The sequence below is a fragment of the Euphorbia lathyris genome, chromosome 2 (genome assembly GCF_963576675.1).
Source record: "Euphorbia lathyris chromosome 2, ddEupLath1.1, whole genome shotgun sequence".
NCBI lineage: Eukaryota > Viridiplantae > Streptophyta > Magnoliopsida > Malpighiales > Euphorbiaceae > Euphorbia > Euphorbia lathyris.
In genome coordinates, this window is record NC_088911.1 from 31863397 (window position 1) to 31889009 (window position 25613).

Below are 25613 nucleotides of genomic sequence, written 5' to 3' on the forward strand. Positions count from 1 at the left end.
ATAAAATCCATAATTTATCAAAGCCACATTAAACACATAAATTAGCGGAAAGAGGAATTTATTTTTTCTAGATCAATGGATTTTCAGTCTAATTAAGGGATTTAAATCTACATCTCTTCCTTTACTCATGAACTTTACCTGACCCTTCTCACTTTTTATCTTATTTTCCCCTCTCTTCTTTCCTTTAATTGTGAACTCTACCAAACTCAACTGATGAAACTGTGTTGTACAAGGAAAAGAAGGAGTTTCAGTTAGATTCTCAGAAGGACGAAAAATGGGTAGTTGTGAAAGAGATGAGAGGTTATACTTGTTATGGAAGAGAAGATAGGCTATACTAGATATGGAAGAAAAGATTGAGAATGGTTGAAATCTTAAGTGATGCATTTTAATTAGAATCTCATGAAATCAAACAATGTGTGAAGGGGCGATAGTTTCATTTTACTTTTTACTTTTTTTACCTTGCTAACGAGTAGGTCTAAAAGAAATTGGTAGCAAATTTACCAATCAATAAATATTTGATACCAAAGCACATTCTATAATTTTGGTAGCAATTTTGTCGCCCAATATTTGTAACATGGACATTTTCTTGAGAGAACAGCAGTTGCAAACTTTGCAACCAGATGAATTTTTAGTATCAACTTTGAGTCCCTAATATGGGTAACAAACCAATACTCATTTTGCAACCAAGAAATTTGAGTAAAGATTGAATTTGTTGCAAATTATAGTCCAATTTAGAACTGTTCTCCAAATTTAGTCTTTTATTTGCGTTTTTCTTGTAGTGATAAGCTTACTGCTAAAGCCTGAACTCTATTTGCCAAACATGGTCATTATTTGTGTGTCCGACTAGTGATTTGATATCATATCACATTCTAATTATTAAAAGGGATAAAGTGCAAAAATAACTCCAATAATGTTGTCAGATTGGACTTATTTTACCCCCCAACTAAAATTATATTCTATGAAGTCATTAAAATTATCTCTACTCTACTTGTTCCTCGTGTTATCACTGTGCACATGTGTCTTAAATCTGGTGCAAAACACGATATAATTGTTTTTTCATGTGTGTACACTTGTCTTTGATCTAGTATTGCTTGAATGATAACATCATGCACAAGTAGAGTGGAGATAACGAGGTTCATGGTTGCATAAAATACTCCCATAATAATTAATAAAAATTAACCCAAGTTTCAAATGTTATAGGAAAAAATAGTCAAACTTCCTAATATTAGGGGTATAATTATATCATTAATGATATTATGGGTAACATTGTATTATTACTGACGTTATGAGTATCATTTATGACAATCAACATTGACATTATACCTTATTCCTCATTAAAATAATTAACACAGGACGTCAGAGATATGGTTATGGGAATGAGCTCTAGTAGTACGTCAAGACCGGACGGTTTCACAGGACATTTCTTTCAGAAATTTTGGGACATTGTGGGCATAGATGGCTTCAACATGGTTATGGCTCTGATTAGTCCGGGTTTAAATTCTAGTCTGATGGCGCTGTTTCCAAAGGTGGAGGACGCTGTGCAGATTGAGCAATACATGGTTATCTCAAAGATTTTAGCTGATAGATTAGCTCGAATAGCTGGAAATATTGTCTCAGTTAATCAGTTCGGGTTTATTCCAGGGTGGAGTATTCATCAATGCATTGCTTTAGCATCAGAAGGAGTTAATCTTTTGCAAAAGAAATGCTTTGGGGGTACTATGAGTATGAAAATAGACATAAAAAGGCATTTGATACGCTAAATGGGACTTTCTCTTAGCAGTTCTTCACGCATTCGTTTTTTCACCTCAATTTTGAATATGGATTCTTAATATTCTTTCATCTGCTAGAATCTCTATTATGACGGGTAAGGGAGTTCAAGGTTATTTTTCGTGCTCTCGAGGAGTGCGGTAGGGAGAGCCGCTTTCACCAATTTTGTTCAGGCTAGCTGAAGATTTTCTAAGTAGATTGTTAACCTAGTTGGTGGATCATAGGAAGCTGCAACCTGCAAATTACTCAAGGACCTACATGATGCCCACACACCTATTGTACGCAGATGACATATTGTTGTTTTTCAAAGCCTCAATTTCTAATGTTCGGGTTTTGGCATCCACTTTTGCTTTGTACGATACTATTTCGGGACAAATGGTTAGCTGGCATAAATACGGATGGCTCCTGCCTTAGTGATGGTAGAATTGCTGCTGGAGGAGTTCTTCGGGATGCTAGTGGCGCTTGGCTGGCTGGGTTTACTCACAACTTGGGGATGGGCTCGTCCTTTTCTGCAGAGCTCTGGGGTATTCTGTCAGGAATTAAACTGGCCACTCGCATGGGTATTAAGAGGCTTTTGGTGGAATCTGATAATTTGGTGGCTATCAACAGGATCTCTGATTGCCAGGCCCTTTGCATGAGCAGCCGGAATCTTATCAAAGCTATTTTGAGGCTCCGTCCTGCCTTTGAAGTTCTTAGTTTCTCCCATATTTACAGGGAGCAAAACCGCGTGGCGGATCGCTTGGCTGCTGCTGGGCATGGGGGGATGTTAAGTGTTTCTACCCTTTCTGTTCCTCCTTCTTTTCTTTTGTCTACTCTTCTTGAGGATAGGGTTGGAGTCAGCCTTCCTAGACTGATCCCGGGTTAGGTTTTTTGTTTTGTTTTGTTTTCCTTTCCCTTCCTACCAAAAAAAAAAGTAAGAACATAATTTAATGGTTATATTAAATGTTTTTTTAAGGTAAATAGGTATTAGATTAGAATTTAATGGTTATATTAAATTCAAAGTTAAGGTAAATAGATGTTAAATTAGAGTTTAATGGTTATATTAAATGTTTTTTTTTTTAGAATCATAAATTCAAAAATTAGGAGGTTGTGTTATCATTAGATAGGTGGTGTGTATAAATTTAGGAAGGATTAGAATTTTTTTTCCAACCATACATGTATAAAACCACATAGTAGCAACTAATCGGTGCGGTTCGGTTATTTCAGTTTTTATTAGAAACCGAACCGAACCGAAAACCGATATTCACCAAAATAACACACCAAATCCGAACCGTGTAATAATAAAACCGACCTGAAAAACCGAACAGTGTCGGTTCGGTTCGGTTTTGCGGTTTCAAACCGCATAATGCACAGCCCTACGAACGCTTATATAAAAAAACTTTCCATGTTGCCCATAGATCATAATATATAATGAGCTGAGATGTACTAATTAATATAAGTAACTTGCACTGAACAAAATATGGTGTTTGATTAACAAATTGAGATCCTTAAAATGCAGTTGTCAACTCAACCATTCTGAATATGGAGGATTTAGAATTAATTTCTTATTCGGGATAATTTTGAAAAAAATTACTTTAATAGACCTGGTTGGAAAATATTCCCTTTTAGGAGCTCTTCCCAACCATGCTCAAATAACATATTTTTTTTTATTTTAAAATTACCCATTACGGCGGGTATGTTGACAGGAATCCTTATGATTCCTGTCAACAGCCACTGTCCAAAATTTATATAATAAATTTTAAAAAATATTTTATAATAAATTTTTTAAAATTTATATAATAAATTTTTTAAAATTTATTATATTATAAAAATAAAAATAAAATTATGTCCAACGTTAGGTTAAATTTGTATAATTTAATACGTTAAGATTAAATCTGTATTTCATTTGAAACTTTACGGTTAAATATTTAGTGTATTACTAACGTATGAAATTGTATAAATTTAATCCTAACATCTCAGAGGAAGTGCAGATTTAGCGTTAACGTATGAAATTGTATAAATTTAACCCTAACGTTTTAAGCGAATTACGGATTTAGCTATAACATATGAAATTGTGCAAATTTAACCCTAATGTTTCTAATCAAAATCAATTTTAACCACGTGCTACCGAAAATTTGAAAAGACTAGTTTGACTGTTATTTAGCTACATCGGACCTTCTAAATCAGTTTGTCGATAAATTGAAGCAGTTTCATTTTTTTTTGTAACTATATAACACAGTAAAATATTTTAGACTGCTTCAATTTATCGACAAACTAGTTTAGAAGGTTCGATGTAGATAAATAACAGTCAAACAGGTCTATTCAAATTTTCGGTTGCGCGTGGTTAAAATTGATTTTACTTGAAAACGTTACGGTTAAATTTGCACAATTTCATATGTTAGGACTAAATCTGCACTTCGCTTAAAACGTTATGGTTAAATTTATACAATTTCATACGTTAGGGCTGAATCTGCATTTCTCTTGAAACGTTATGATTAAATTTACACAATTCATACGTTAGTAATGCACCAAATATTTAACCGTAACGTTTCAAATAAAGTGCAGATTTAGTTCTAACGTATGAAATTATACAAATTTAACCCTAACGTTACAGTTATAATTTTATTTTTATAATATAATAAATTTTATTATATTAATTTTAAGAAAATTATTATATAAAAAAAGTTTAAAATTTATAATATAAATTTTGGGCAGTGTCGTGTTGACAGGAATCCTTTTATGGGATTTCTGTCAACATATCCATTATGGCGCCATAATGGGTAAAACTATATTAAAAAAATTTATTTTTTCTTTACCATGGTTGGGAATAGCCCATTCTAGGGGAATATTTCCCAACCAGGCCTATGGGGATATTTTTTTTAATTGTCCCTACTAAGAGATTAATCCGAGGATTTAATGATTGCTTTCGTGTTCATTCTAAGACCGCACCCGCACCCGCACCCGCACCCGCACCCACACCTGTACCTGAGCTTGAGTCCGAACCTTGAACCCGAGCCCAACATGATACAATGTTTTGAATATGGAGACAATGTTAAAGTTGCAGCAAGCTCTGAAAATAGCAACATTTTTTAATTTGGAAATGATGATGTCACAACATTTATGCCACACAACTTGAATCACTACTTGCTGCCTGATGATATCAATTTTGATGGGGATTATGACTATCTCACGACCTTCAACCACTATTGTTGAATGATAATGATAAAAGACGGTAAGGTTGACTTTGATCTTAAACCAATGAAAGAATTTCTTTACTAGTTAAATTAGGAGTTAATCCTAAATAGAGGTATAATAAACTTTGCTTTCAAAGAGAATTTGTATTTAATTGATGAAAAGATAATATTCTTACAAATTTTAGGGTTTAAATACCTCCTTTAAAGTAAAGATAAAAGACAAGAAAGCTCTCACTATGGTTACAACTCATAACTAACTAAATAATGATAAAGTGAGGTAGAAAGGATAAATGGCAAAGTAGTAAATAAACCTTGATGGAAAAACACTAATTACAGAGTGGCAAAATAGTAAATGGAATGAAGCAAGATTATGACAGATTTGTCTCATTGGCAATGAAGCAATCCAACACGGCGAGTGGTATGTCTGACACGCTGTGTAGCTGAAAAACTCAAGCAACTCGTGCGGTCACAAGACCGTCTTCGATGGTATTTCCAAACAGGTCACACGACGTGTGAGGAAAGTCACACGCCGTGTGAATTTGCACAAAAGTGTCTGAAGCTTCAGCAATCCATCCACATGCCGTGTGGCCATCTGACACGATGTGTGGCTGATGTTACACGATGTAAGACCCCATCACCCTTGGCTTGGATTCTTTGAGGAGATGCTCGCATCATTCTCCCCCTTTTGAAAAGATTTAGACCCCAATTCTAGCATAGGATAAGAAATAATGCGCTTCCCTACACGTGTTTTCCGCTCCACACGCCCAAGAACTCCATTGCCAACCTTAAGCTCAATGGAACCACTTCCGACCATCAACAACTTGTTGAGGTTCACTAACATTGCCCAAGTATTGTACTATAAGCTTATAAAGGGTGCACATTGTTTCGGGATCTCCCATAAGTCCACCATGGTTTGGAGCCCACTGATCCCGAACTTCCCGATGATCCCCCTCTTTTCTCCACATATCAATGTCTTTCTTGGTACACTTCCTGAACCCCAAGCTCCTCCTCATGAGGTGATAATTTATGATAGGAACATAGAGTGTATATCTTCCTAACAAGGCCGATAGGAGACTTGAGTCAACAATTATTCGCTAGTGTTAAGGTCAATGTCTGGTCTGTGGGGCAACATTAACAGAGAACTAGTGAATCCACCCCCCGGGGTCAATGGACCGTGGCATGTCTCATCCACTCCACTAAAACTAGCTTTACTTTGAAATGAACTACCTTTTACCACTAAGTCGAGGACTTGACAAGTCATTACACTCCCTTTCGATACCGGTTCCCGAGTTGGATAAATATTTTTAATATATATTTTATGTTAATATTTATATATGCATTATTGAGTTTCTAATTTATTAATTAATAATCGATTAAATGAAACATAAGTTAAATTCTTATTAATAATATTATTTTTTTTTTGTAACCTAATCAGTAAAATTAAAATTTATGAAATAATTACTAAATAAATTTAGTACATTCTATTTTAGTAAAAAATATTTTTTATAATTTATATGATTGCTTGATTTAAGATTTATCATACACCTTTAGATGAATCTTCTTCCAATTAATTTTTTTTACGTATATTAGGACTTGAACTCGAAATCTCTAGTTTAAGTGATTTGAGTTCTTTTACCACTCAATTCAACATTAATTGGTTTAGTAAAAAATAGTAACTAAAGTATTGGTTTTTTTTAATATATTGATTTGTCGAACATCATAAAACACTAACTAATTTATGGTAGATAGGTAAAATTTTCATTGTGTTTATACTTTTTCTAAAACATTTTTTAATATATTATAGATAATATATATATATATATATGTATAGGGTGAGATCCAGCGTGACAAGGGCTTAAGTTGTGACAAGGAGCTTATTGTATGACATAACAAAACTACGTAGTTTTGATGATAATTAAAAAGGGCAAGGTGGCAAATTGGTAAATAAAATGAAAGAGAGGATAGAGAAAATTGTTTTATTTCTTTTCTTTAAAATACATTTTCCCGACATCTCTAACATCGTTTTTCGAAATTTTTTATACTATTAGACTCGTCTAAATTAGACGGTCATTTTAAGATCCATGAAGCTCAAGTAAAAAAAATTCCGGTGAACGGAATCCGGGTGGGCGTTTTCCGGTGAGAAAAAAAGTGCCCAGAAAATTCTCAAAAAATTCCAACAAATGTAAAACATTATTCTAAGAAACTTTAATTCTTGGGTTGAAATAAGATTTCTTACGGTTTATTCCCAATAAAACGTTTTCCTTAATTTTATCCATTTTACATGCTTCAACAATTTGTTGGGACTATACTGTAAGAAATCCCGCTTCGACCCAAGAATTAAAGTTTCTTAGAATAATGTTTTACTTTTTCTGGAATGTTTTGAGAATTTTATGGGTACTTTGTTTCTCGCCAGAAAATGCCCACCCGGATTCCGTTCACCGGAATTTTTTTTTACTTGAGCTTCAAGGATCTTAAAATGACCGTCTAATTTAGACGAGTCTAATAGTATAAAAATTTTCGAAAAACAAGGTTAGAAATGTCGGAAAAATGTATTTTAAAGAAAAGAAATAAAATATTTTTCTGTTGGAACAATGCAAGTATTATGTTGGAACAAATGGTACACTGATTTGGAACAATGTAAGTAGGACAAAAAACGTGCCCAGAAAATTATCAAAAAATTCGAAAACATGTAAAACATCATTTTAAGAAACTTTAATTCTTGCCCTTAAAGCGAAATTCCTTACAGTTTTGACCCAATAAATTGTTGAAGCATGTAAAATGGATAAAATTAAGGAACAAGTTTTATTAGGACTAAACCGTAAGAAATCCCGCTTCGACCCATGAATTAAAGTTTCTTAGAATAATGTTTTACATTTTTTTGGATTTTTTTTATAATTTTCTGGGCACTTTTTTCTTGCCAGAAAACGCCTACTCGGATTCCGTTCATCGGAAATTTTTTTACTTGAGCTTCAGGGATCTTAAAATGACTGTCTAATTTAGACGAGTCTAATAGTATAAAATTTTTCGAAAAAAGAGGTTAGAAATGTCAGAAAAATGTATTTTAAAGAAAAGAAATAAAACAATTTTCTGTTGGAACAATATAAGTATTATGTTGGAACAAATGATACATTGATTTAGAACAACGTAAGTAGGACAAAAAACGTGTTCATAAAATTATCAAAAAATTCCAAAACATGTAAAACATTATTTTAAGAAACTTTAATTCTTGGCTCAAAGCGAGATTCCTTACAATTTTTACCCAACAAATTGTTGAAGCATGTAAAATAGATAAAATTAAGAAAAAAAATTTATTGGGACTAAACCGTAAGAAATCTCGCTTCGACCCAAGCATTAAAGTTTCTTAGAATAATGTTTTACATGTTCTGAATTTTTTTGAGAATTTTCTGGACACTTTTTTGCTTGCCGAAAAACGTCCACCCGGATTCCGTTCACCGAAATTTTTTTTACTTGAGCTTCATGGATCTTAAAATGACCATTTAATTAAGACGAGTCCAACGGTATAAATTTTTTTGAAAAACGAGGTTGGAAAAGTCGGGAAAATGCATTTAAAAAAAATATAAAACAATTTTCTCTTTCCTTTTATTTACAAATTTGCCACCTCCTTTTAGTTAATTACAAAATTGGTCATTGTTACACAATAAGGCTTGTCACACCATAAGAGATGTGTCACACCTGATCTCTCATCTCTCTCTCTATATATATATATATATATATATATTTTAATGACACAGTATAAAATAAGATATTGTCACGTCCGTGTCCTTAATTTAGTTATTACACTCTAATATTATTACATTTGATGGCTTGTAGTATACTTAGTATCAAATAGTATACTTAGGTGTCTATAAATGAAGGAAGTATTTGATAATTTGTATTATAGGTTAAATTCATGACATTAAGTATGAATGGAAATTGATATTTGAGACTTTATTATATATGAAATAAGGATATTAGACTTTAAAATGGTCTGATGAGTTTGTATTCTTAGGAGTATAAGAAATTGAGGAAACGATAAAATGATGAATTTTGAAGCTAATAGATATGTGATTAAGCAAGAGAAAATGTGGAGATATAATTAACTGTTTTTGAGGTTGATTATAAATCAGAGATTATGATGGAAGTCAAGATATAGGCATATACAGAGGCGGATATAGGAGGTCAAAGGGGGCATTTGGCACCCCCCCTCCCCCAATAATAATAATAAAAATTAGTCCAAAACTTTGGTTCCTCACAAAACGATGCCGTCTTGCCGTGTGAGTTTTTGATATAAAAAGAAGGGTTAAGGTGCAAAAATATCCCTAACGTCTTGGGTCATGAGAAATTTTACCCCCTAACGTCTAAAGGATTAAACTCTTATTTGGGGTAATTTTTATAAAAAATTACCCCATTGGACCTGGTTGGGAAATTTTTCCCTAGAAGGGGCTGTTTCCCAACCAGGCATACCTTTTTTATATTTTTTGAATTTTTTTTACCCATTATGGTGCCAATGGCGATGTAATGGGCTAGTGGACAGGAAAATGGATTCATGTCCACAAGTGGGGCAGTGGCTTCACGCCACTGCCCCAACAAATATTAAAAAAAAATTATTATTATTTTATAAAAATAAAAATAAAATTTATAAATTAATTATAAAAAAAGAAATTAATTTATCTTTTTATAAAAATAAAATAAATATTATAATAGTGTTATTAATGTACTAGATATTTTATTGTGTTATTAATGCGCTAAATGTTTTTTTTGTTAGTAATGTGATAAATATTTTACGTATACGTTTCAAGTGAGGTACAAATTTAATCATAACGTATGAAATTGTGTAAATTTTACATTACCGCTTCCAAGGAAGATCAATTTTAATCATATGCTACCGAAAATTTGGAAAAAATTTGTTTGACTGTTATTTAGCCACGTCAGACATTCTAAAACAGTTTGTCGAAAATTTGAATCAGTTTCATACATTTTTTTCGTAACTATATTTTAGACAGTTTCAAAAAACTATATTGTAGACAGTTTCAAAAAAACTAAGCTTGTTACATATAAATTAATCACAATTGCTTTGAAAATATCTAAAATATTTTACTCTGTTATTAATATACTAAATATTTTTTTTTGTTAGTAATGCACTAAATATTTAACCGTAACGTTTCAAGTGTAGTCCTAACGTATGAAATTGTACAAATTTCATCTTAACGTTTTCAAATTAAATTTAAATTTAATCAAAATTTTATAAAATAAAAATTTTATAAAATAAAAATTCAATAATATAATTATAATATATAATTTTATTTTTAGAAAATGATAAATTAATTTCTTTCTTTTATAATTGTTTTAAAAATTTTATTTTTATTTTTATAAATAATAATAATTTTTTTTTAATATTTGTTCACTTGTGGACAGGAAACCATTTTCCTGTCCACTAGCCTATTACGGTGCCAATGGCGCCGTAATAGGTAAAAAAATTCAAAAAGATATAAAAAAAAGTAACCCGGGTTGGAAAACAGCCTCTTCTAGAAAAAAAATTTCTAACCAGGTCCAATGGGGTAATTTTTTAAAAAAATTACCCCAAATAAAAGTTTAATCCACGTCTAAAATGGTGCAATTTTATCCCCAATGTTGGAAGCCAACATCAATTTTACCCCTAACGTTGATAAATTGGGTCAATTTGAGAAATAATTCATCAAACTGTCCTCTCGGTCATGAGTCTTGTCATCTACACTTCACACATGCGTTATTTTATCAGTAACAATTCACAAACATATGTTGGGATGTGAAAAAAATATTGAAAATATACTGTCTTTTGTACGAATTAGACAAAAAAAATTAAAAAAATTCACCGAATTTATAAATATTAATCTCCAATTTTATTATTAAATTATAAAAAACATTATATCCTTTTTTTTAGAACAAATTGATATGCAATTGGTGCAAAATAAGGAAAAAATGACTGTATTTTATAATAGTGTCTGAAATTGATCCAATTTATCAACGTTAGGGGTAAAATTGCTCTTGGCTACAAACATTAGGGGTAAAATTGCACCATTTTAGATGTTAGGGGTATTTTTGCACATTAACCCTAAAAAGAAGCAGTATAGGTAGAGGCAGCATATTGTTTTCAAGCTATGACAGATCGTAGATGTCAATCGCCACCTCGTAATTGTCGATCTACTTAGCATTAGAAGTTTTTTTTTTATTTTAAGAAATTTTGTATCGAATAGAAATTATGTAATAAAGTATATTTTTTTCAATTAATGCTATTTTATCAAAAAAAAATTTACATAGAGTTTTGCCCCCCCTCCTCAAATCCTGGATTCGCCACTGGGCTTATAAAGAAGGGAGTGAAAATGTTTTTTCCCATTAGTTAAAAATTTTATTTTTCTTAATGAAGTATTAAGTTCATAAATTAATTTTAGTTAATTATAACCACACTTAGTACCAAAAAAACGTTTAATTAAAGAGGAATAATGAAAATTAATAGAAATTTTGATAAACGCTATTCTTTCTAAGAGAAGAGTTGATGACAAATTAAATGCAGGATTGATGCAGAGTTAAATGAAAAATTAATGGAGTATTGATGATAATTAAACTATATTAATTGTAAGGAGTTAACAACTTGCAAAAAGGAATATAAATACACCTTATACTACATGTTTTTGTAAACCAATATTCTGAAGGGCTAGAAATTCTCCTTCAGTCTCACTCGAACAATTACCTCTCTAGTTCATTCTCTTTTTAGATTGTGTGGATACCGTTAGAGACAATCTACACTTGATTGTTACATTGGTTGACTACTAACCATTTCTTTTGTTTAGTTGTGCTCGTGATAAAACGGTTGATTTCTACGTGGATATTTCGTTTGCAACCGTAGATTGTTCTTCAAAGAAAGGTACACGCGTTCAATCCATTTTATATGAAATAACGATTAATGGATCTTGGTAAAGGGAAATATATAAATTAGATAAAACAAATTATACTTCCAAATGACAAAATCATTTTGACAAACAAAATAAAATAAAAAAGAAGACATCGATAGGGTAGCGAGAGATGTGGAACCTGAGTAACGGTAGAAATGAAATTTTTATCTCTAAAAATAGAACTATAACAACTATTGTTTTACAAAAACAAAGCAACATCACAATTGAGTACAAAATAACTACTATATAAGAAAAAAAATCGAATAATTACTTTCAGAAACATAAGGATTTCTTATAATTTTTGACACATTTTAGTTTTTCTATTTTTATCAGATTTCTTCAGTTGAAGATATCAAAGTTTGAATTCTCTAAATTTTTGAACAAAATTCTATTAAGTAGTTTATCAATGAAAACCGCTTCTAAATAGATCTGAATCTCTTAATCAAGTAAGAACAAATTATAAGGTTTTATCATGTCTTTATTTGTCATTTTATACAAATAACTATTATCAATCAGCTAGCTGAGTTTTACCAAACAAGTTATACAATCAGCTAGTCAAATCAACTAACTAAAAAGATAATTAACTAACAGCTATTTGCCAAACAGGAACTGTAAGCCAAGAAGAGAAAGAATTTAAAATGTGGAAAATATATAGAACTCTAATCTTTAGATTTGTTGGAGATAATCAAAGCCATAAAGAAAGTGAAGGGATAGAGAGAATCAATACAGAGATCATAGTTTTTGATTTTCTCATAAAACCGTTTCAGTTTAAATGGTAAATTTATAATTACCATATAAATGTAGAAATAATGAAAATTAATTAAAACTAAAGAGTAAAAATAATTACTTATTTTTTATATAATTGATTTTTTCTTAATATGACATCTCAACAAAAAGTCATGTGAATCTTGAAATACAAATATTGTATTCTAAATATAATGGATAAAATACTAAAATACGCCTATGATTTTTAGGAAAATATTATTATTTTTATATAATTAATTTTTTCTTAATACAATATCTCAGTAAAAAGTCTCTAAGATGAGTGAATCTTGAAATGCAAATCTTTTATTCTAAATATAATGGATAAAATACTAAAATAGGTTTATGGTCTTTAGGAAAATATAGTTATTTTTTATATAATTCATTTTTTCTTAATATGACATCACAGCAAAAAAAAAAAAGTGCTAAGACCAGTTAAATTATTATTAATAATATTTTTTTTTTTGTAACCTAATCAGTAAAATTAAAATTTATGAAATAATTACTAAATAAATTTAGTACATTCTATTTTAGTAAAAAATATTTTTTATAATTTATATGATTGCTTGATTTAAGATTTATCATACACCTTTAGATGGATCTTCTTCCAATTAATTTTTTTACGTATATTAGGACTTGAACTCGAAATCTCTAGTTTAAGTGATTTCAGTTCTTTTACCACTCAATTCAACATTAATTGGTTTAGTAAAAAATAGTAACTAAAGTATTGGGTTTTTTTTAATATATTGATTTGTCGAACATCATAAAACACTAACTAATTTATGGTAGATAGGTAAAATTTTCATTGTGTTTATACTTTTTCTAAAACATTTTTTAATATATTATAGATAATATATATATATATATATATATATATATATATATAGGAGAGGGCTCTTGTGAGAACTCTTTCCTAGGTGAGAACCACCAAAAACTACGTAGTTTTGGGTAGAAAAATAAAATAAAAAATGCTGCTGCTTGGGGGAGTCAAACCTGAGATTCTATGTTTACACTCCACACAAGTTACCAATAAGCCAATTGCTTTTCTTGTAATTTATGTCGCGCATTGATTAATATAACATTGCCCTTTTAGCTTCTATTGTTTAATTTTGATGCATGCACTTATTAATATCGATTAAATATGCATAATAATAAATTATTAATAAAAAAGAAATGTGCATAATAATGAATTATTAATAGAAAAAAAATCTAAGAACATGCTCTAATTTCTTATTTATTTAATTTATCTAGCTTCTATTGTTTAATATTTAACGCATGCACTTATTAATATCGATTAAATGTGCATTATAATGAATTATTAATAGAAAAAAAAGAAACGTGCATAATAATGAATTATTAATAGAAAAAAATCCAAGCTCCATATTTTTTGTAATTTATGTTTTAAAATGTTAAGGACGATGTTCTAAATATTGTTACATGTGTTTTTAACTTTATAATTTGTGTTCTAAAAATTAAGTATAATGTTTTAAAAAACAGTAAATATATGGACCATTTTTGCATTTGTTCTATAATATAATTTATAACTCATATTCTAAATAACATAACGTATGTTCTAAAAAACATAACGTATGTTCTAAAGTTTATAGTTTGTGCTCCAAAAATTAAGTATAATGTTCTAAAAAAATCAGTAGATATCTGGATTGTTTTTTCATTTGTTCCAAAAATATAATTTATAACTCATGTTCGAAAAAACATAACACATGTTCTAAAATACATAATGTATGTTCTAAAAAACATAACGCATGTTCTAAAGTTTGTAGTTTGTGTTCCAAAAATTAAGTATAATGTTCTAAAAAAATCAGTAGATATTTGGATCGTTTTTTCATTTGTTCCAAAAATATAATTTATAACTCATGTTCGAAAAAACATAACACATGTTCTAAAAACATAACGTATGTTCTAAAAAATATGTCGTATGTTCTAAACTTCATAGTTCGTGATTTAAAAGTTAAAATATATGTTGTTTCAAAAAAAAAAGTTAAATTATATATTATAACGTATGTTTAAAAAAATATATTTTCTTATATAACATAAATTACAAAATATAAAGGAATTAAATAAATAAGAAATTGGAGCATGTTCTTGAATTTTTTTCTATTAATAATTCATTATTATGCACATTTCTTTTTTTTATAATGTTCTAAAAAAATCAGTAGATATCTGGATCGTTTTTTCATTTGTTCTATAATATAATTTATAATTCATGTTCGAAAAAACATAACACGTGTTCTAAAAAACATAACGTATGTTCTAAAAAATATGTCGTACGTTCTAAACTTCATAGTTCGTGTTTTAAAAGTTAAAATATATGTTATAACGTATGTTTTAAAAAATATATTTTCTTATATAACATAAATTACAAAAATATAAAGGAATTAAATAAATAAGAAATTAGAGCATATTCTTGGATTTTTTTTCTATTAAAGGAATTAAATATATTTTCTTATATGGAGTGTGGATGTCGAGACTCAGGTTCGAGAATCCCCTAGGTAGCAGTGTTTTTTATTTTATTTTTCTACTCAAAACTACGTAGTTTTGGGTGGTTCTCACCTAGGGAAGGGTTCTCACTTGATCCCTCCCCTATATATATATATATTTGTTTATTTTAATGGTATATAAATTACGAATATCGTATAAAATAAAATATTATATAAAAAATAATAAATTTATTATTTTTCAAATTAAAATATTATATTGTTATATATTTAATTATATAATTTTAGTTGAAAATACATAATATTACATTTTATATTTGAGTCAATATATAAAAATAATATAATATTTCAAATTACCAATCATAAAATTAATAAATAATATTATACATAGCTGTTTTCCACTTACATAACAAATTGTTTTTAATGTTTCAACTCATAGAAAATGCCTTGAAAATAAAACTCTGCATATAACAGCTTATGACACTTAATTTATGGTTTAGTTTCTCGTCATTGATGTGATCTATGGTTTTCTTATCAAGGACCTACCTTGCACTGATTCTTCTTTATGCTTCTTTTTTATGAACTATTCTCAATTGATTATCAAAATTACTTATATGTTCAGATGCAGATGAAGCTTCATGTTTGTGCTCATTGTCCCGTCCCTTTCCTTTCTCCTTCCAAGCACCTTAACGTTGTCTTTCGATTTTGATGTTTGTATTTCAGGTAAAAAAATGTCTCGTTCTTCAGGAAAAGGAAAGGAAAAGCAGAGTGATGATAATAGTCAAAGCCAGCCCTTGCATCCCGACATTCCGAATTCTTCAACTGGGAGTGAATCAAAAAGATCGTTTGTTTGGCCTTGGATGGGAATAGTTGCCAATGTTCAAAGACAATTTCAAGGTGGACGTTGGGTTGGGGAGAGTGGTTCAAAGCTTAAGAATGAATTGACAGCAAAGGGATTTGATCCAGTTAAGGTTCATCCCTTGTGGAGCCACGCAGGTCATTCAGGATTCGCTATAGTTGAGTTTAAGACAGAATGGGATGGCTTCAGCAGTGCAATAATGTTTGATAAGGAATTTAAAGTCAATCATTGTGGAAAGGAGGACTACTTTAACCCCCTATCAAACAATCGAGGGGAGAGATTATATGGATGGGTTGCAAGTGATGATGACTACAATTCACAAACTATTCTTGGTGGTTATCAGAGAAAAAATGGTAATTTAAAAACTGCCGATGGTAAAGAAGCTGAGGACAGACAAAAGGATTCAAATCTTATGATCAATTTAAGCAATAGCTTGCAAATGAAGACTGAGAGTCTTGCAAAAATGAAAGTAAAAGATGAGGAAGCCGATGCATCTTTGAACAATCTAATAGAAGAAATTGATTCAATGTTCAGAAAGCATGATGAAGGCAAGATCCTTTTTTTTTTTTTTAAATTTAATAGGCTATAAAAGTTCCTGTCTTTCCCTCTCAATTTCTTCTTGTTCTTTTCTCCCCAAATCTTGTAAGGGACAAGTGTTATATTTAAATGGAATTAATTTGAATCATACATGATTTAAGTAATACAAACTGCAGCTAATTATGATTGTTATTTGCTTATGTTGAATGTAGAAATTGGACGGATGCAACTGGATGCACATTTTCAGCGTGCAACGATTTATTTAAACCACGAGGAGAGAATACAAAAACTGGAAGCTGAAAGAAAAGATTTGGAGAGGCGTGAAAGACAAGTGGAAGATAAAGAAATTCAAAACAACAATGTGATGAGAAATCTTCATTATCAAAAGGAAGAGGTAAAATATTCTTTGACATGACTTTTTTCGTATGATGCATCTGTTTTGGTTCCTTCATATGTTTTGCGAACTGTTGATTCTCGTCGAATATTTGACAAATAGTCAAATGTGTTAAATAAGTTAATTTTTTTAATATCTTGAATATATAGTTTGCTAAAATAAGTTAATTTCAGTTTTATCATTGGAGTTTGCTAAAATATATAGTTTGTGGGCTGTAACACAAGAATAGGGTTTTGCAGTGGTTGTTGTAATGGAAATAATCTGTTCTAATTTCAATAGTAAAATGTGCTAAGATCACCTCTTCATTCTTTTAGAATAAGAAGGCAATTGCGGCGCAGAAAGAGGCAAGTGAGGAACTGTGGATGTTGGCAGAACGACAAGAGGTGATTTTTTTTTCATTCATTTCTTTGAACAAGAGGATGAAAAGAAATGCAAAATATTCACGGTTAAAACAACGTTTCTAATTCTTTTCCTATCCAACTGATATTGGTAGAGAGAAAAAGAGCAACTCCGCCAGAAAATTCTTGAACTGCAGAAGAATCTTGATGCTAGACAAAAATTGGAGCTGGAGATTGAAGGACTGAAAGGGGAATTAGAAGTAACGAAGCACATGCAAGAACAAGAAGAAGAGATGAAGAAAAGGATGGATCAAATAGAGAATGTTTTGAAGGAAAAAGAAGAACAATTGGATGAGCTAGTCTCTCTTAATCAAACTCTTATGGTGAAGCACCGGATGGATAATGACCAGTTGCAAGATGCGCATAAAGAATTAATAAGTGTAAGTGCTAGAACTATCTTTTATCATATGTCTAAGGATGTTTTATTAACATTTACTTATGCGCGGTCTTCAAAACCAAGACCGTCTAGACCACCTAGACACTTAAAGTCAACAATTTCGGTTTCGACTTTCTTCAATTAGTTATTTTAGACGTTTATATGGTCCCTAAACGATTTTTAGCCGCTTGACTCTGCCTAGGCCGACTTAACGCTGCCTAGGCAACCATAAACAAAAAAAATCTTTTATTATGAATTTTTTTTATTATAATTCTTATTATTATTGAAATGTTAATGTTTTCTAATTTTAAAAGATATATATATATATATATATATTTCTATATTAAATAATTTTATATTATTATTTTTAAATAGTATAATATATATTTTAATTAAATTTATATAACAATTTGTTGATTAACAAATAAACAATACAAAAATACAAATTTGATTAATCTCCGATTAATCTTCGAGGGTCTTGTCCGCCCGACTAGTCTCTAACGTTTTTTACAACCTTGCTTATTCGATTTGTATAAATTAAATCACATGTTAAATTTAAAGAGTAAATGAATCACGCTTATGTTTAAAAATGAACTAAAAGTGGATACCATCTTCTATTATATGTACTCTCTCTGCTATTTTGCTAAGTATAATTTTTTTCCTCCATAGTATTTGAGTGAAAATAGCTGTGGAAATACTCGTGATGCTATTGTTGTGAAGAAAATGGGCGAGCTTGATAATAGACCATTCCTTGCTGCAGCAAAGAGAAAATTTTCTCCTGAACATGCTGAAATAAAAGCAGCAGAGTTGTGTTCATTGTGGGATGAGTATCTGCGAGACCCTAACTGGTACCCATTTAAGATCATTGAAAAGGATGGACGCTCTGAGGTAATTAAATTCTCATATTCTTTACATGTAGACTTATTATTATCTTGGTTGACTTTGTAGAATTTCACATTCATAAGGTTTTTGAACTTAAAGGAAGGTTATACTTATACTTTAGATGATTTTGTTGCTACCGTAGCTAAAGTTTGTAACTAAGGTCCACAAGTTCAAATAGGTTTAAAAGATCATTCGTATTTAGTTAACATTATTTTTTATTATATTTATTTGTTACGAGATATAAAGTTGTGCTCTATCTCCTTTATTAAGCGTTTAGCGAATTCGGCTACTTATACTCTAACAAAAGCAGTCAATTATTTGTATCTGTTCGGAATGAGTGGGCATGTCTACCATAATTTTTTAACAATATTCATTTGATTTAAGTTAATAAAACCTGACATTATTTAAAAAAAATTCAAACAAAACAATCATTATGTTTTTTTTTTGCATTTATATATATAATGATTGGATAATGTGATATAAATGAGAGATGCAGCAGTTCTATTACACAAATTACATATATATATATATATATATATATATATATATAATAATTAAATCTTAAAAATTATACTGAAATTAAAAATATCACCCTACTTGACTAAAGATTTTGACCTCATCCCACTTAATTATTCCATATTTTGAATTTTGATGCACTAAATTTATTGTTTTATTGATATTATTCTATTATGTTCCATTTGTATTTGAATGAAATAATACTTTTATTGTCGGTTTCTCTCTCGTATTATTTTTGTTTGTTTTTATCATTGGACTAATTTTACACTCCATCATCTAATGGTGAAAACAAACAAAGTAATATTTACTTTATTAAAAACAAAGTAAACATAGTCTCTATTTTAATTTTATTTAAGCAATATAAAGATCAATTTGGTTTTTAAGTTGGCTATTAAGATTAATTTAATCTAAAATCAAACTCGAACATCAATTTAGTCTTTTATTTTTCATTTGAAATTAAATTAGTCTAAAATCAAATTCGGACATCAATTTAGTCTTTTAATTTGATATTTGAAATTAAATTAGTCTAAAATCAAATTCGAACATCAATTTAGTCCTTTAACTTGACATTTGAAATTAAATTAATCTAAAAGTAACACGTGTCAGTGTCAACATGAGTAAGTGACATATATTAATATATTAGCATGTGTTACTTTTGACTGTAACTCTAATGTTAAGTTAAAAGATCACATTGATACTTAAAATTTTAGATTAAATTGATTCTACTAGTAGGTGGTGTTCAAAAACCAAATTGGACCGAAATAACCGATCAAACCGATGAAATTTGGTTTTTCGGTTCGGTTATTCAGTATATTTAATTTGGTTTCGGTTATAATATATATAATATTTCGTTAATTTCGACCGGTTCGGTTTTTATAACAAAATTATCGAATTAACCAAACTAATCAAAATAAACTCTAAATAGATTTACAATTATAACATGATGACTAATAGTTTTCTAAGTTTTTAATTTTTCAATTAGCCAATTTTATTGTGTAAAAAAACTTTTCAATTTTTAAGTTTTCACATAAATATAAGTAACATGATTTATAACATATTATTCTAATATTCTCTGCAAGTGTAATATTAATTTCTAAATAGTAATTCTAAAAAAAATACTTATTTTGTCAAAAAAAGTAACAATACCCTCTACCTATATTTTTATAATTATGTTTTCAATGTTCTATTCAAATCTAACGTATTCTAGTCACTATGAATTTTGAAATCAAAATAACATGATTTATATAATTATTTTAGGCTTCTTATTGAAATTAAATTAATTAATTTTTTTATCTATAATTTATTTTAGTTTAGTAAAAGAATATGGTGAAACCGATGAACTGAACCGAACCAAATTATTCAATCATTTTGTTATTTTTATTCAGTTAGGTTTGGCTTCTATTTTATTGATTATTCAGTTTTCGGTTATTTTGGTTCGGTTCGATTTTTAAACCGAACCGACTATTGAACACCTCTATCTACTAGTCAACTTCAAACACCAAATTGATCAGGTACCACACACTTACTTCTAATTCTCCTTGATGTTTGTGACCTTCACTTGAAGAATGTCTTGTATTCTTCTTCCTCATGACTTGCACTTATTCTCTTTTGATTAATACTGATTCTCTTCAAACTTTTGGAATTAATTTTATCTATGGAATTAATTTTATCTATGCAGGAGATACTTGATGATGATGATGAAAAATTAAAAGAACTGAAGAATGAATTTGGCGATGAAGTGTATGATGCCGTGCTGAAAACTTTGAAAGAAATTAATGAGTACAACCCTAGTGGAAGATATATCATAAAAGAAATTTGGAATTCAAAAGAGAACAAAAAGGCAACGCTAAAGGAGGGAGTAGCATGTTTGCTCGAGGAGTGGAAATCGAAGAAAAGTAGAAAAAATTAAGGTATTAAGTACAAACATATTTAGCTTCATGAAAACTTAATGGAGCAATCGTATATTAGATTTTATTGGGTTCTATTCATTTATTATTCATTTCAAGATAGAAAAGAAGAATGATTTCCAATTTTAACATTTAATCCCTTGTTACTATAAATTGAAATCAAAGATTTCTAATTTATCATTCTAGTGATCTTTAATTTTGGCGATTATGTTAACAAATACAAAGTTATTAAAAATCATTTTTTAAATAAAATTAGTAAATTTTATATTTGATTTCAATAATTTTTTGGTTAATTTATATACTTATAAATTCAATTGAATATCGACGTGACATATAAAACTAACAACTAAAGACATATTTGGCACTGTTTTTCTAGAATCTAAAATTGTTTTCTCAGCTTTACAATTGCAACTTAAAAGTAGCGTTTGGTAAATACATAATTTCTTTCCTTAAAAGTTGGGAAAGTTGCTTTCACGAAAAACAATAATTTCTAGCTTTTGGAGAAAGTATATTAAATTTTTTTGGACAAAAATAACCCTTACTTTCAATATAACCTAATATGTATATTTTTTATTTTTTGACTTTTAGAAGTTGTATTGTGTATTATATCTACTTTTTTTTAGTATCGTTTTCCCAATAACACTTTTCACTCAGCAATGCCTAACGAGCCCCTAAGTACTATTTTAGACATATATGACTTTTATTGAAAAAATGAGCCAATCACTTGTGTTCTATATAGCATATTCTAATGGGATTTTATTAGGAATAAAGGACTCATTGGAATATAAAGATAAAGAGCATCTTTAGACCTTTGATCTTTTATGTTTTGGTTCATTAATCCTTTAATTTTTTATTTGGACACATTAAATTTATAATTATTTATTTTTTGCCTCATTAAGTCTCTATTTATGAAATTAATTAGTTGTGAACATCTAATTCAGTTAAAACGTTATTATTCATTTCATTAGTTATGTTTTTTACCGTTCGAATTAAGAATTTTATAATTTTTCTATAGATATATTACAAATATCAAAAATTATTTTCAAATTCTGAAAAATACAAAATTTGAAGACATGTAAAATAAATAATACTCAGTTAATCTAATTTTATGACTGATTTTTTTTTTGTTACTATGGGCATAATGTGATAAAAAAAACCCAGAGATTTAATGTATCTAAATAAAAAATTAATGGCTTAATGAACTTAAAAAAAATAAAAGATAAGGAACGATGATGCTTTTTTGTCTATTCTAAATACTACTGTGAGGAATATGTGTCAATGTTTTAATAGGTATTAAAAGGACATATTCCTCCCAATAAAATCTCCATCCTAATCCACAATTTTTTTCCTTTTAAAAAATCAAGTCCTTATTTAATAGTTGAATTAATTTGGATAATTTAAGGGTAATATTATTTTTTATTTTTTATTTAAAACTAGTGTGAACACCTGCACGGACTTTGTAATGGATTATAATTTATATTGAAATAAAACAATAGACAATTTTAAGTAAAGGAAAAATTCCAATTTATGAACAAAACTTAACAATTAAAAAAAATCGGACTGTGTAGGTCCATTTCACACCTTTAGGTGGAAAAAAATCTAAAAAGATACGAAGCCCATTATTTTTGTGCCAATTTTCCAAATTTTATAAGATGAGAGATTTAAATTTATAAAAATCAATTTATAACTTGATATCTGTTTGAACTTTTGTAATTGGCATCATATCTATTAAAACTTTATAGATATAGTAGATGTATAATGTACATCATGCTTGCAGATGATGTGGATATGATATAAGGCTATAATGCTATGTTGTGAAAAATATCATTATGCTATAATGATTTAAATTAAATTTGGTTTGCCATGAAATACATAATACATCTATATCTATAAATATACATAGATAGAGAGAATTAATTTAGAAAGGTCGTATTTGATATCCAAGTTGAGTTTATGAGTGACAAAATACAAAATCATACGATTAAACAATCTAATAACCGATAGAATAAAAACACTTGTAACAAAATTCTTAAACTAATTCATATACATAAATTTAATTGCTTTCTCATTAACCAACCTTTAATAAAAAAAAATAATCTAATTATTTAAATTGTCATCCATTGTTCATAAGTGAGACTAATGACGACATCAATAAATGTTAAACAAAATAAATGAGTAAAATCTCAAGACCTTGAAAAGAAAAGCAACTTGAGAAATGATGAGAACTACACCATCAAATGGAGAAATGAAAATAATAATCAAAACAAAAAACTAACCTTGACGAAATCTTAGGAGCAATGCCCGGTAGTAAGTCGATCATGCAAATGCTTCAATTGGTGGTTATAATTCAAATTCACTGGGAATGAAAAATCGAGTAGTCAAGGTAGAAAGAACCGCATGGAGTCTCAACCACTTCCCAAAACCTCTAACTTTGCCTCTTTGATAACAATCTCATAAGACATAGGAAGAAATTCCAGTACTTGACTTCTTTTGCATACTCCTTATAGTCAAGAATCAGAATCATCATCTTAAGAGCTAAAATTCAATTCTTCTATATTTGAAGCTTGATTGGGTTGTGAAGAAACATATGAAAAAGGACATAAAAATAACAAAATATAAATATGTTAATAATGTTAAGAAGGTATTATATAGGTACATTGTATTTTACCAATAAAAGGCACTAATTTAAGTAAGAAAAGTTCTCTTCGTAAGCTTATAAAATGCAATAGACTTCACCACATATCAAATATCAAGGTTTATAAGAAATCTAAAAGTAGACTCTTGACATTACAATAACATCATATAACATGATTACGCTCCATTATCAAAAGTAAACTGCAATCAGAAAACACTCAACCAATTGTACAAAACCAAAGAAAGTTAAGTAATATACTAACTGGTGTTAAATTAAATAATCAGAACATTCTAAAACATACAATAGCCTGAATTAGGGAACAATTTAGGAAGTTTGAATAAGAGGAATTCTTCGGCTGATGTAAAACTATCGCTTAATCCATGTAATTATATCATGTTTGCCGAAATCAATTCAACCCAACGAAATTAGATATCGCTATAAATTAAGCAGTAGATCTGTTAACTTGTTACAATATTTCAACATTAGATTCATCAATTCTGTTTAGTCCTTCCGTGATGAATTAGAAATCACCTCTGAAAAATGATGCAACAACAAAGAATCCATTATGAAACCTAAAATAGCAAATGAGGTATCACATATTATAATGGCTTACCAATTGGGAGAATCACCACATCTCTTTAATATCACCTGCACACATAGAGAATACAAAGAGAGGAGAAAGTTAGACCACGAAAGAAAATGTGAGTCATAATAGAGTTCAATTGTTATTTTGCAATTGTAATTTTGCAAATGCTGAGGGAGAGGGAAAACCATTTGAATCTTTCTAATATTTTCTGTATCACAACCTGCATAATCTGAATTAGAGAACTTGTTTTTTTAGAAAATCTGAGTTACGAAACTGCATATCACTAAGAGAAATTTCAGTGAATATTGACCAAAAGTGCAATAGACTGAACCCAGAAAAATAAGGAGCACTTGACAGTAATTAAATGGAACATATGGGAAGTGAATTAAAATCTTGACGGACTATAAACAAACAACTTGAATGGTCTTCTGAGATAAACAAATCCAATCAAGAAAACACTTACAGAAAATTAAGAAAATCAGAGTTAAGATGAAAACAAACCTAGTTATAGTTGAGGAAGATTAGACGTGGGCGAAGATTGAGAGAGTGGAGAGAAGCAGTTGGGTATACAAGGTAAATTCCATTTAAACCAGAGAAATAAATATATAAAAAGATAATCTAAAATTCTATAGAAATAACACATCAGCTTGAATGTAAGCTGCTTTAAGTATATAGATAGATCACATTAATATAATGGAGAATGGAGAATTTTATAATAACCTTTATTTTATATTTTATTTTGCCGCATAGGATTGATCTTCAGTTGCTTGAGGTGCTAAAAAAATGTCTCATCTTCTAAATATTTTGTGCTTAACCCATGGGAAATTTTCATAATATTTTAAGTTTAAGTAAGGTAAAAAGCATTTCATCAGGTCCCCTGAGCTTTCATTTTTTGGTTCATTAAGCCTTTGATCTTTTATTTAGATACATTAAGTGCTTGATCATTTATTTTTTGTCTTATTAAGCTCTTGATGACCAAAAAAAGTAATTTTGAACATAAAATTCGGTTAACAGACTATTATTTATTTCTCGTGCATTCGAAATTTGTATTTTTTTACTATTTCAAAGCAGTTTGAGATATGTAATATGATTGTAGAAAATTGTAAAAACCTTAATTCAAACTGTAAAAAATATTTTTTTTAATAATTTCAAATACAGATGAAGTTAATAACGTATTCAAAAAAAAAAAATTCACAACTTACTAATTTGGTCATTAAAGGCTGTGGAACTTTGTAAGACGCTCGATAGGCCTTTATTTATGGCATGGGTTTTGAATTAATGCAAAAATAATTTTTGTGCAACCTAGTCTAATATGCAGTACCTTTATGAGATATGGATGTGCAAAAATCTGTTTTCCTTCCAATCTTTAAAAAAAAATTCCAATTGTTTCTATGTTTTTAATGTCCAAAGATTAAAATCTTTTTAGTAACACATGC

The 25613-nt window shown here is 29.1% G+C and overlaps 1 protein-coding gene across 1 annotated transcript; it reads left to right on the forward strand.

The window, feature by feature from the left end:
* The first annotated feature begins 1364 nt into the window (after positions 1-1364).
* LOC136216806 (factor of DNA methylation 4-like) lies at positions 1365-20958 on the forward strand. Its single transcript, XM_066003362.1, has 9 exons — positions 1365-1713; positions 2151-2532; positions 11768-11841; positions 15811-16494; positions 16696-16877; positions 17192-17260; positions 17371-17655; positions 18321-18539; positions 20728-20958. The coding sequence occupies exons 1-9, from the start codon at positions 1365-1367 to the stop codon at positions 20956-20958; spliced, it is 2475 nt and encodes an 824-aa protein (XP_065859434.1).
* Positions 20959-25613: the final 4655 nt, after the last annotated feature.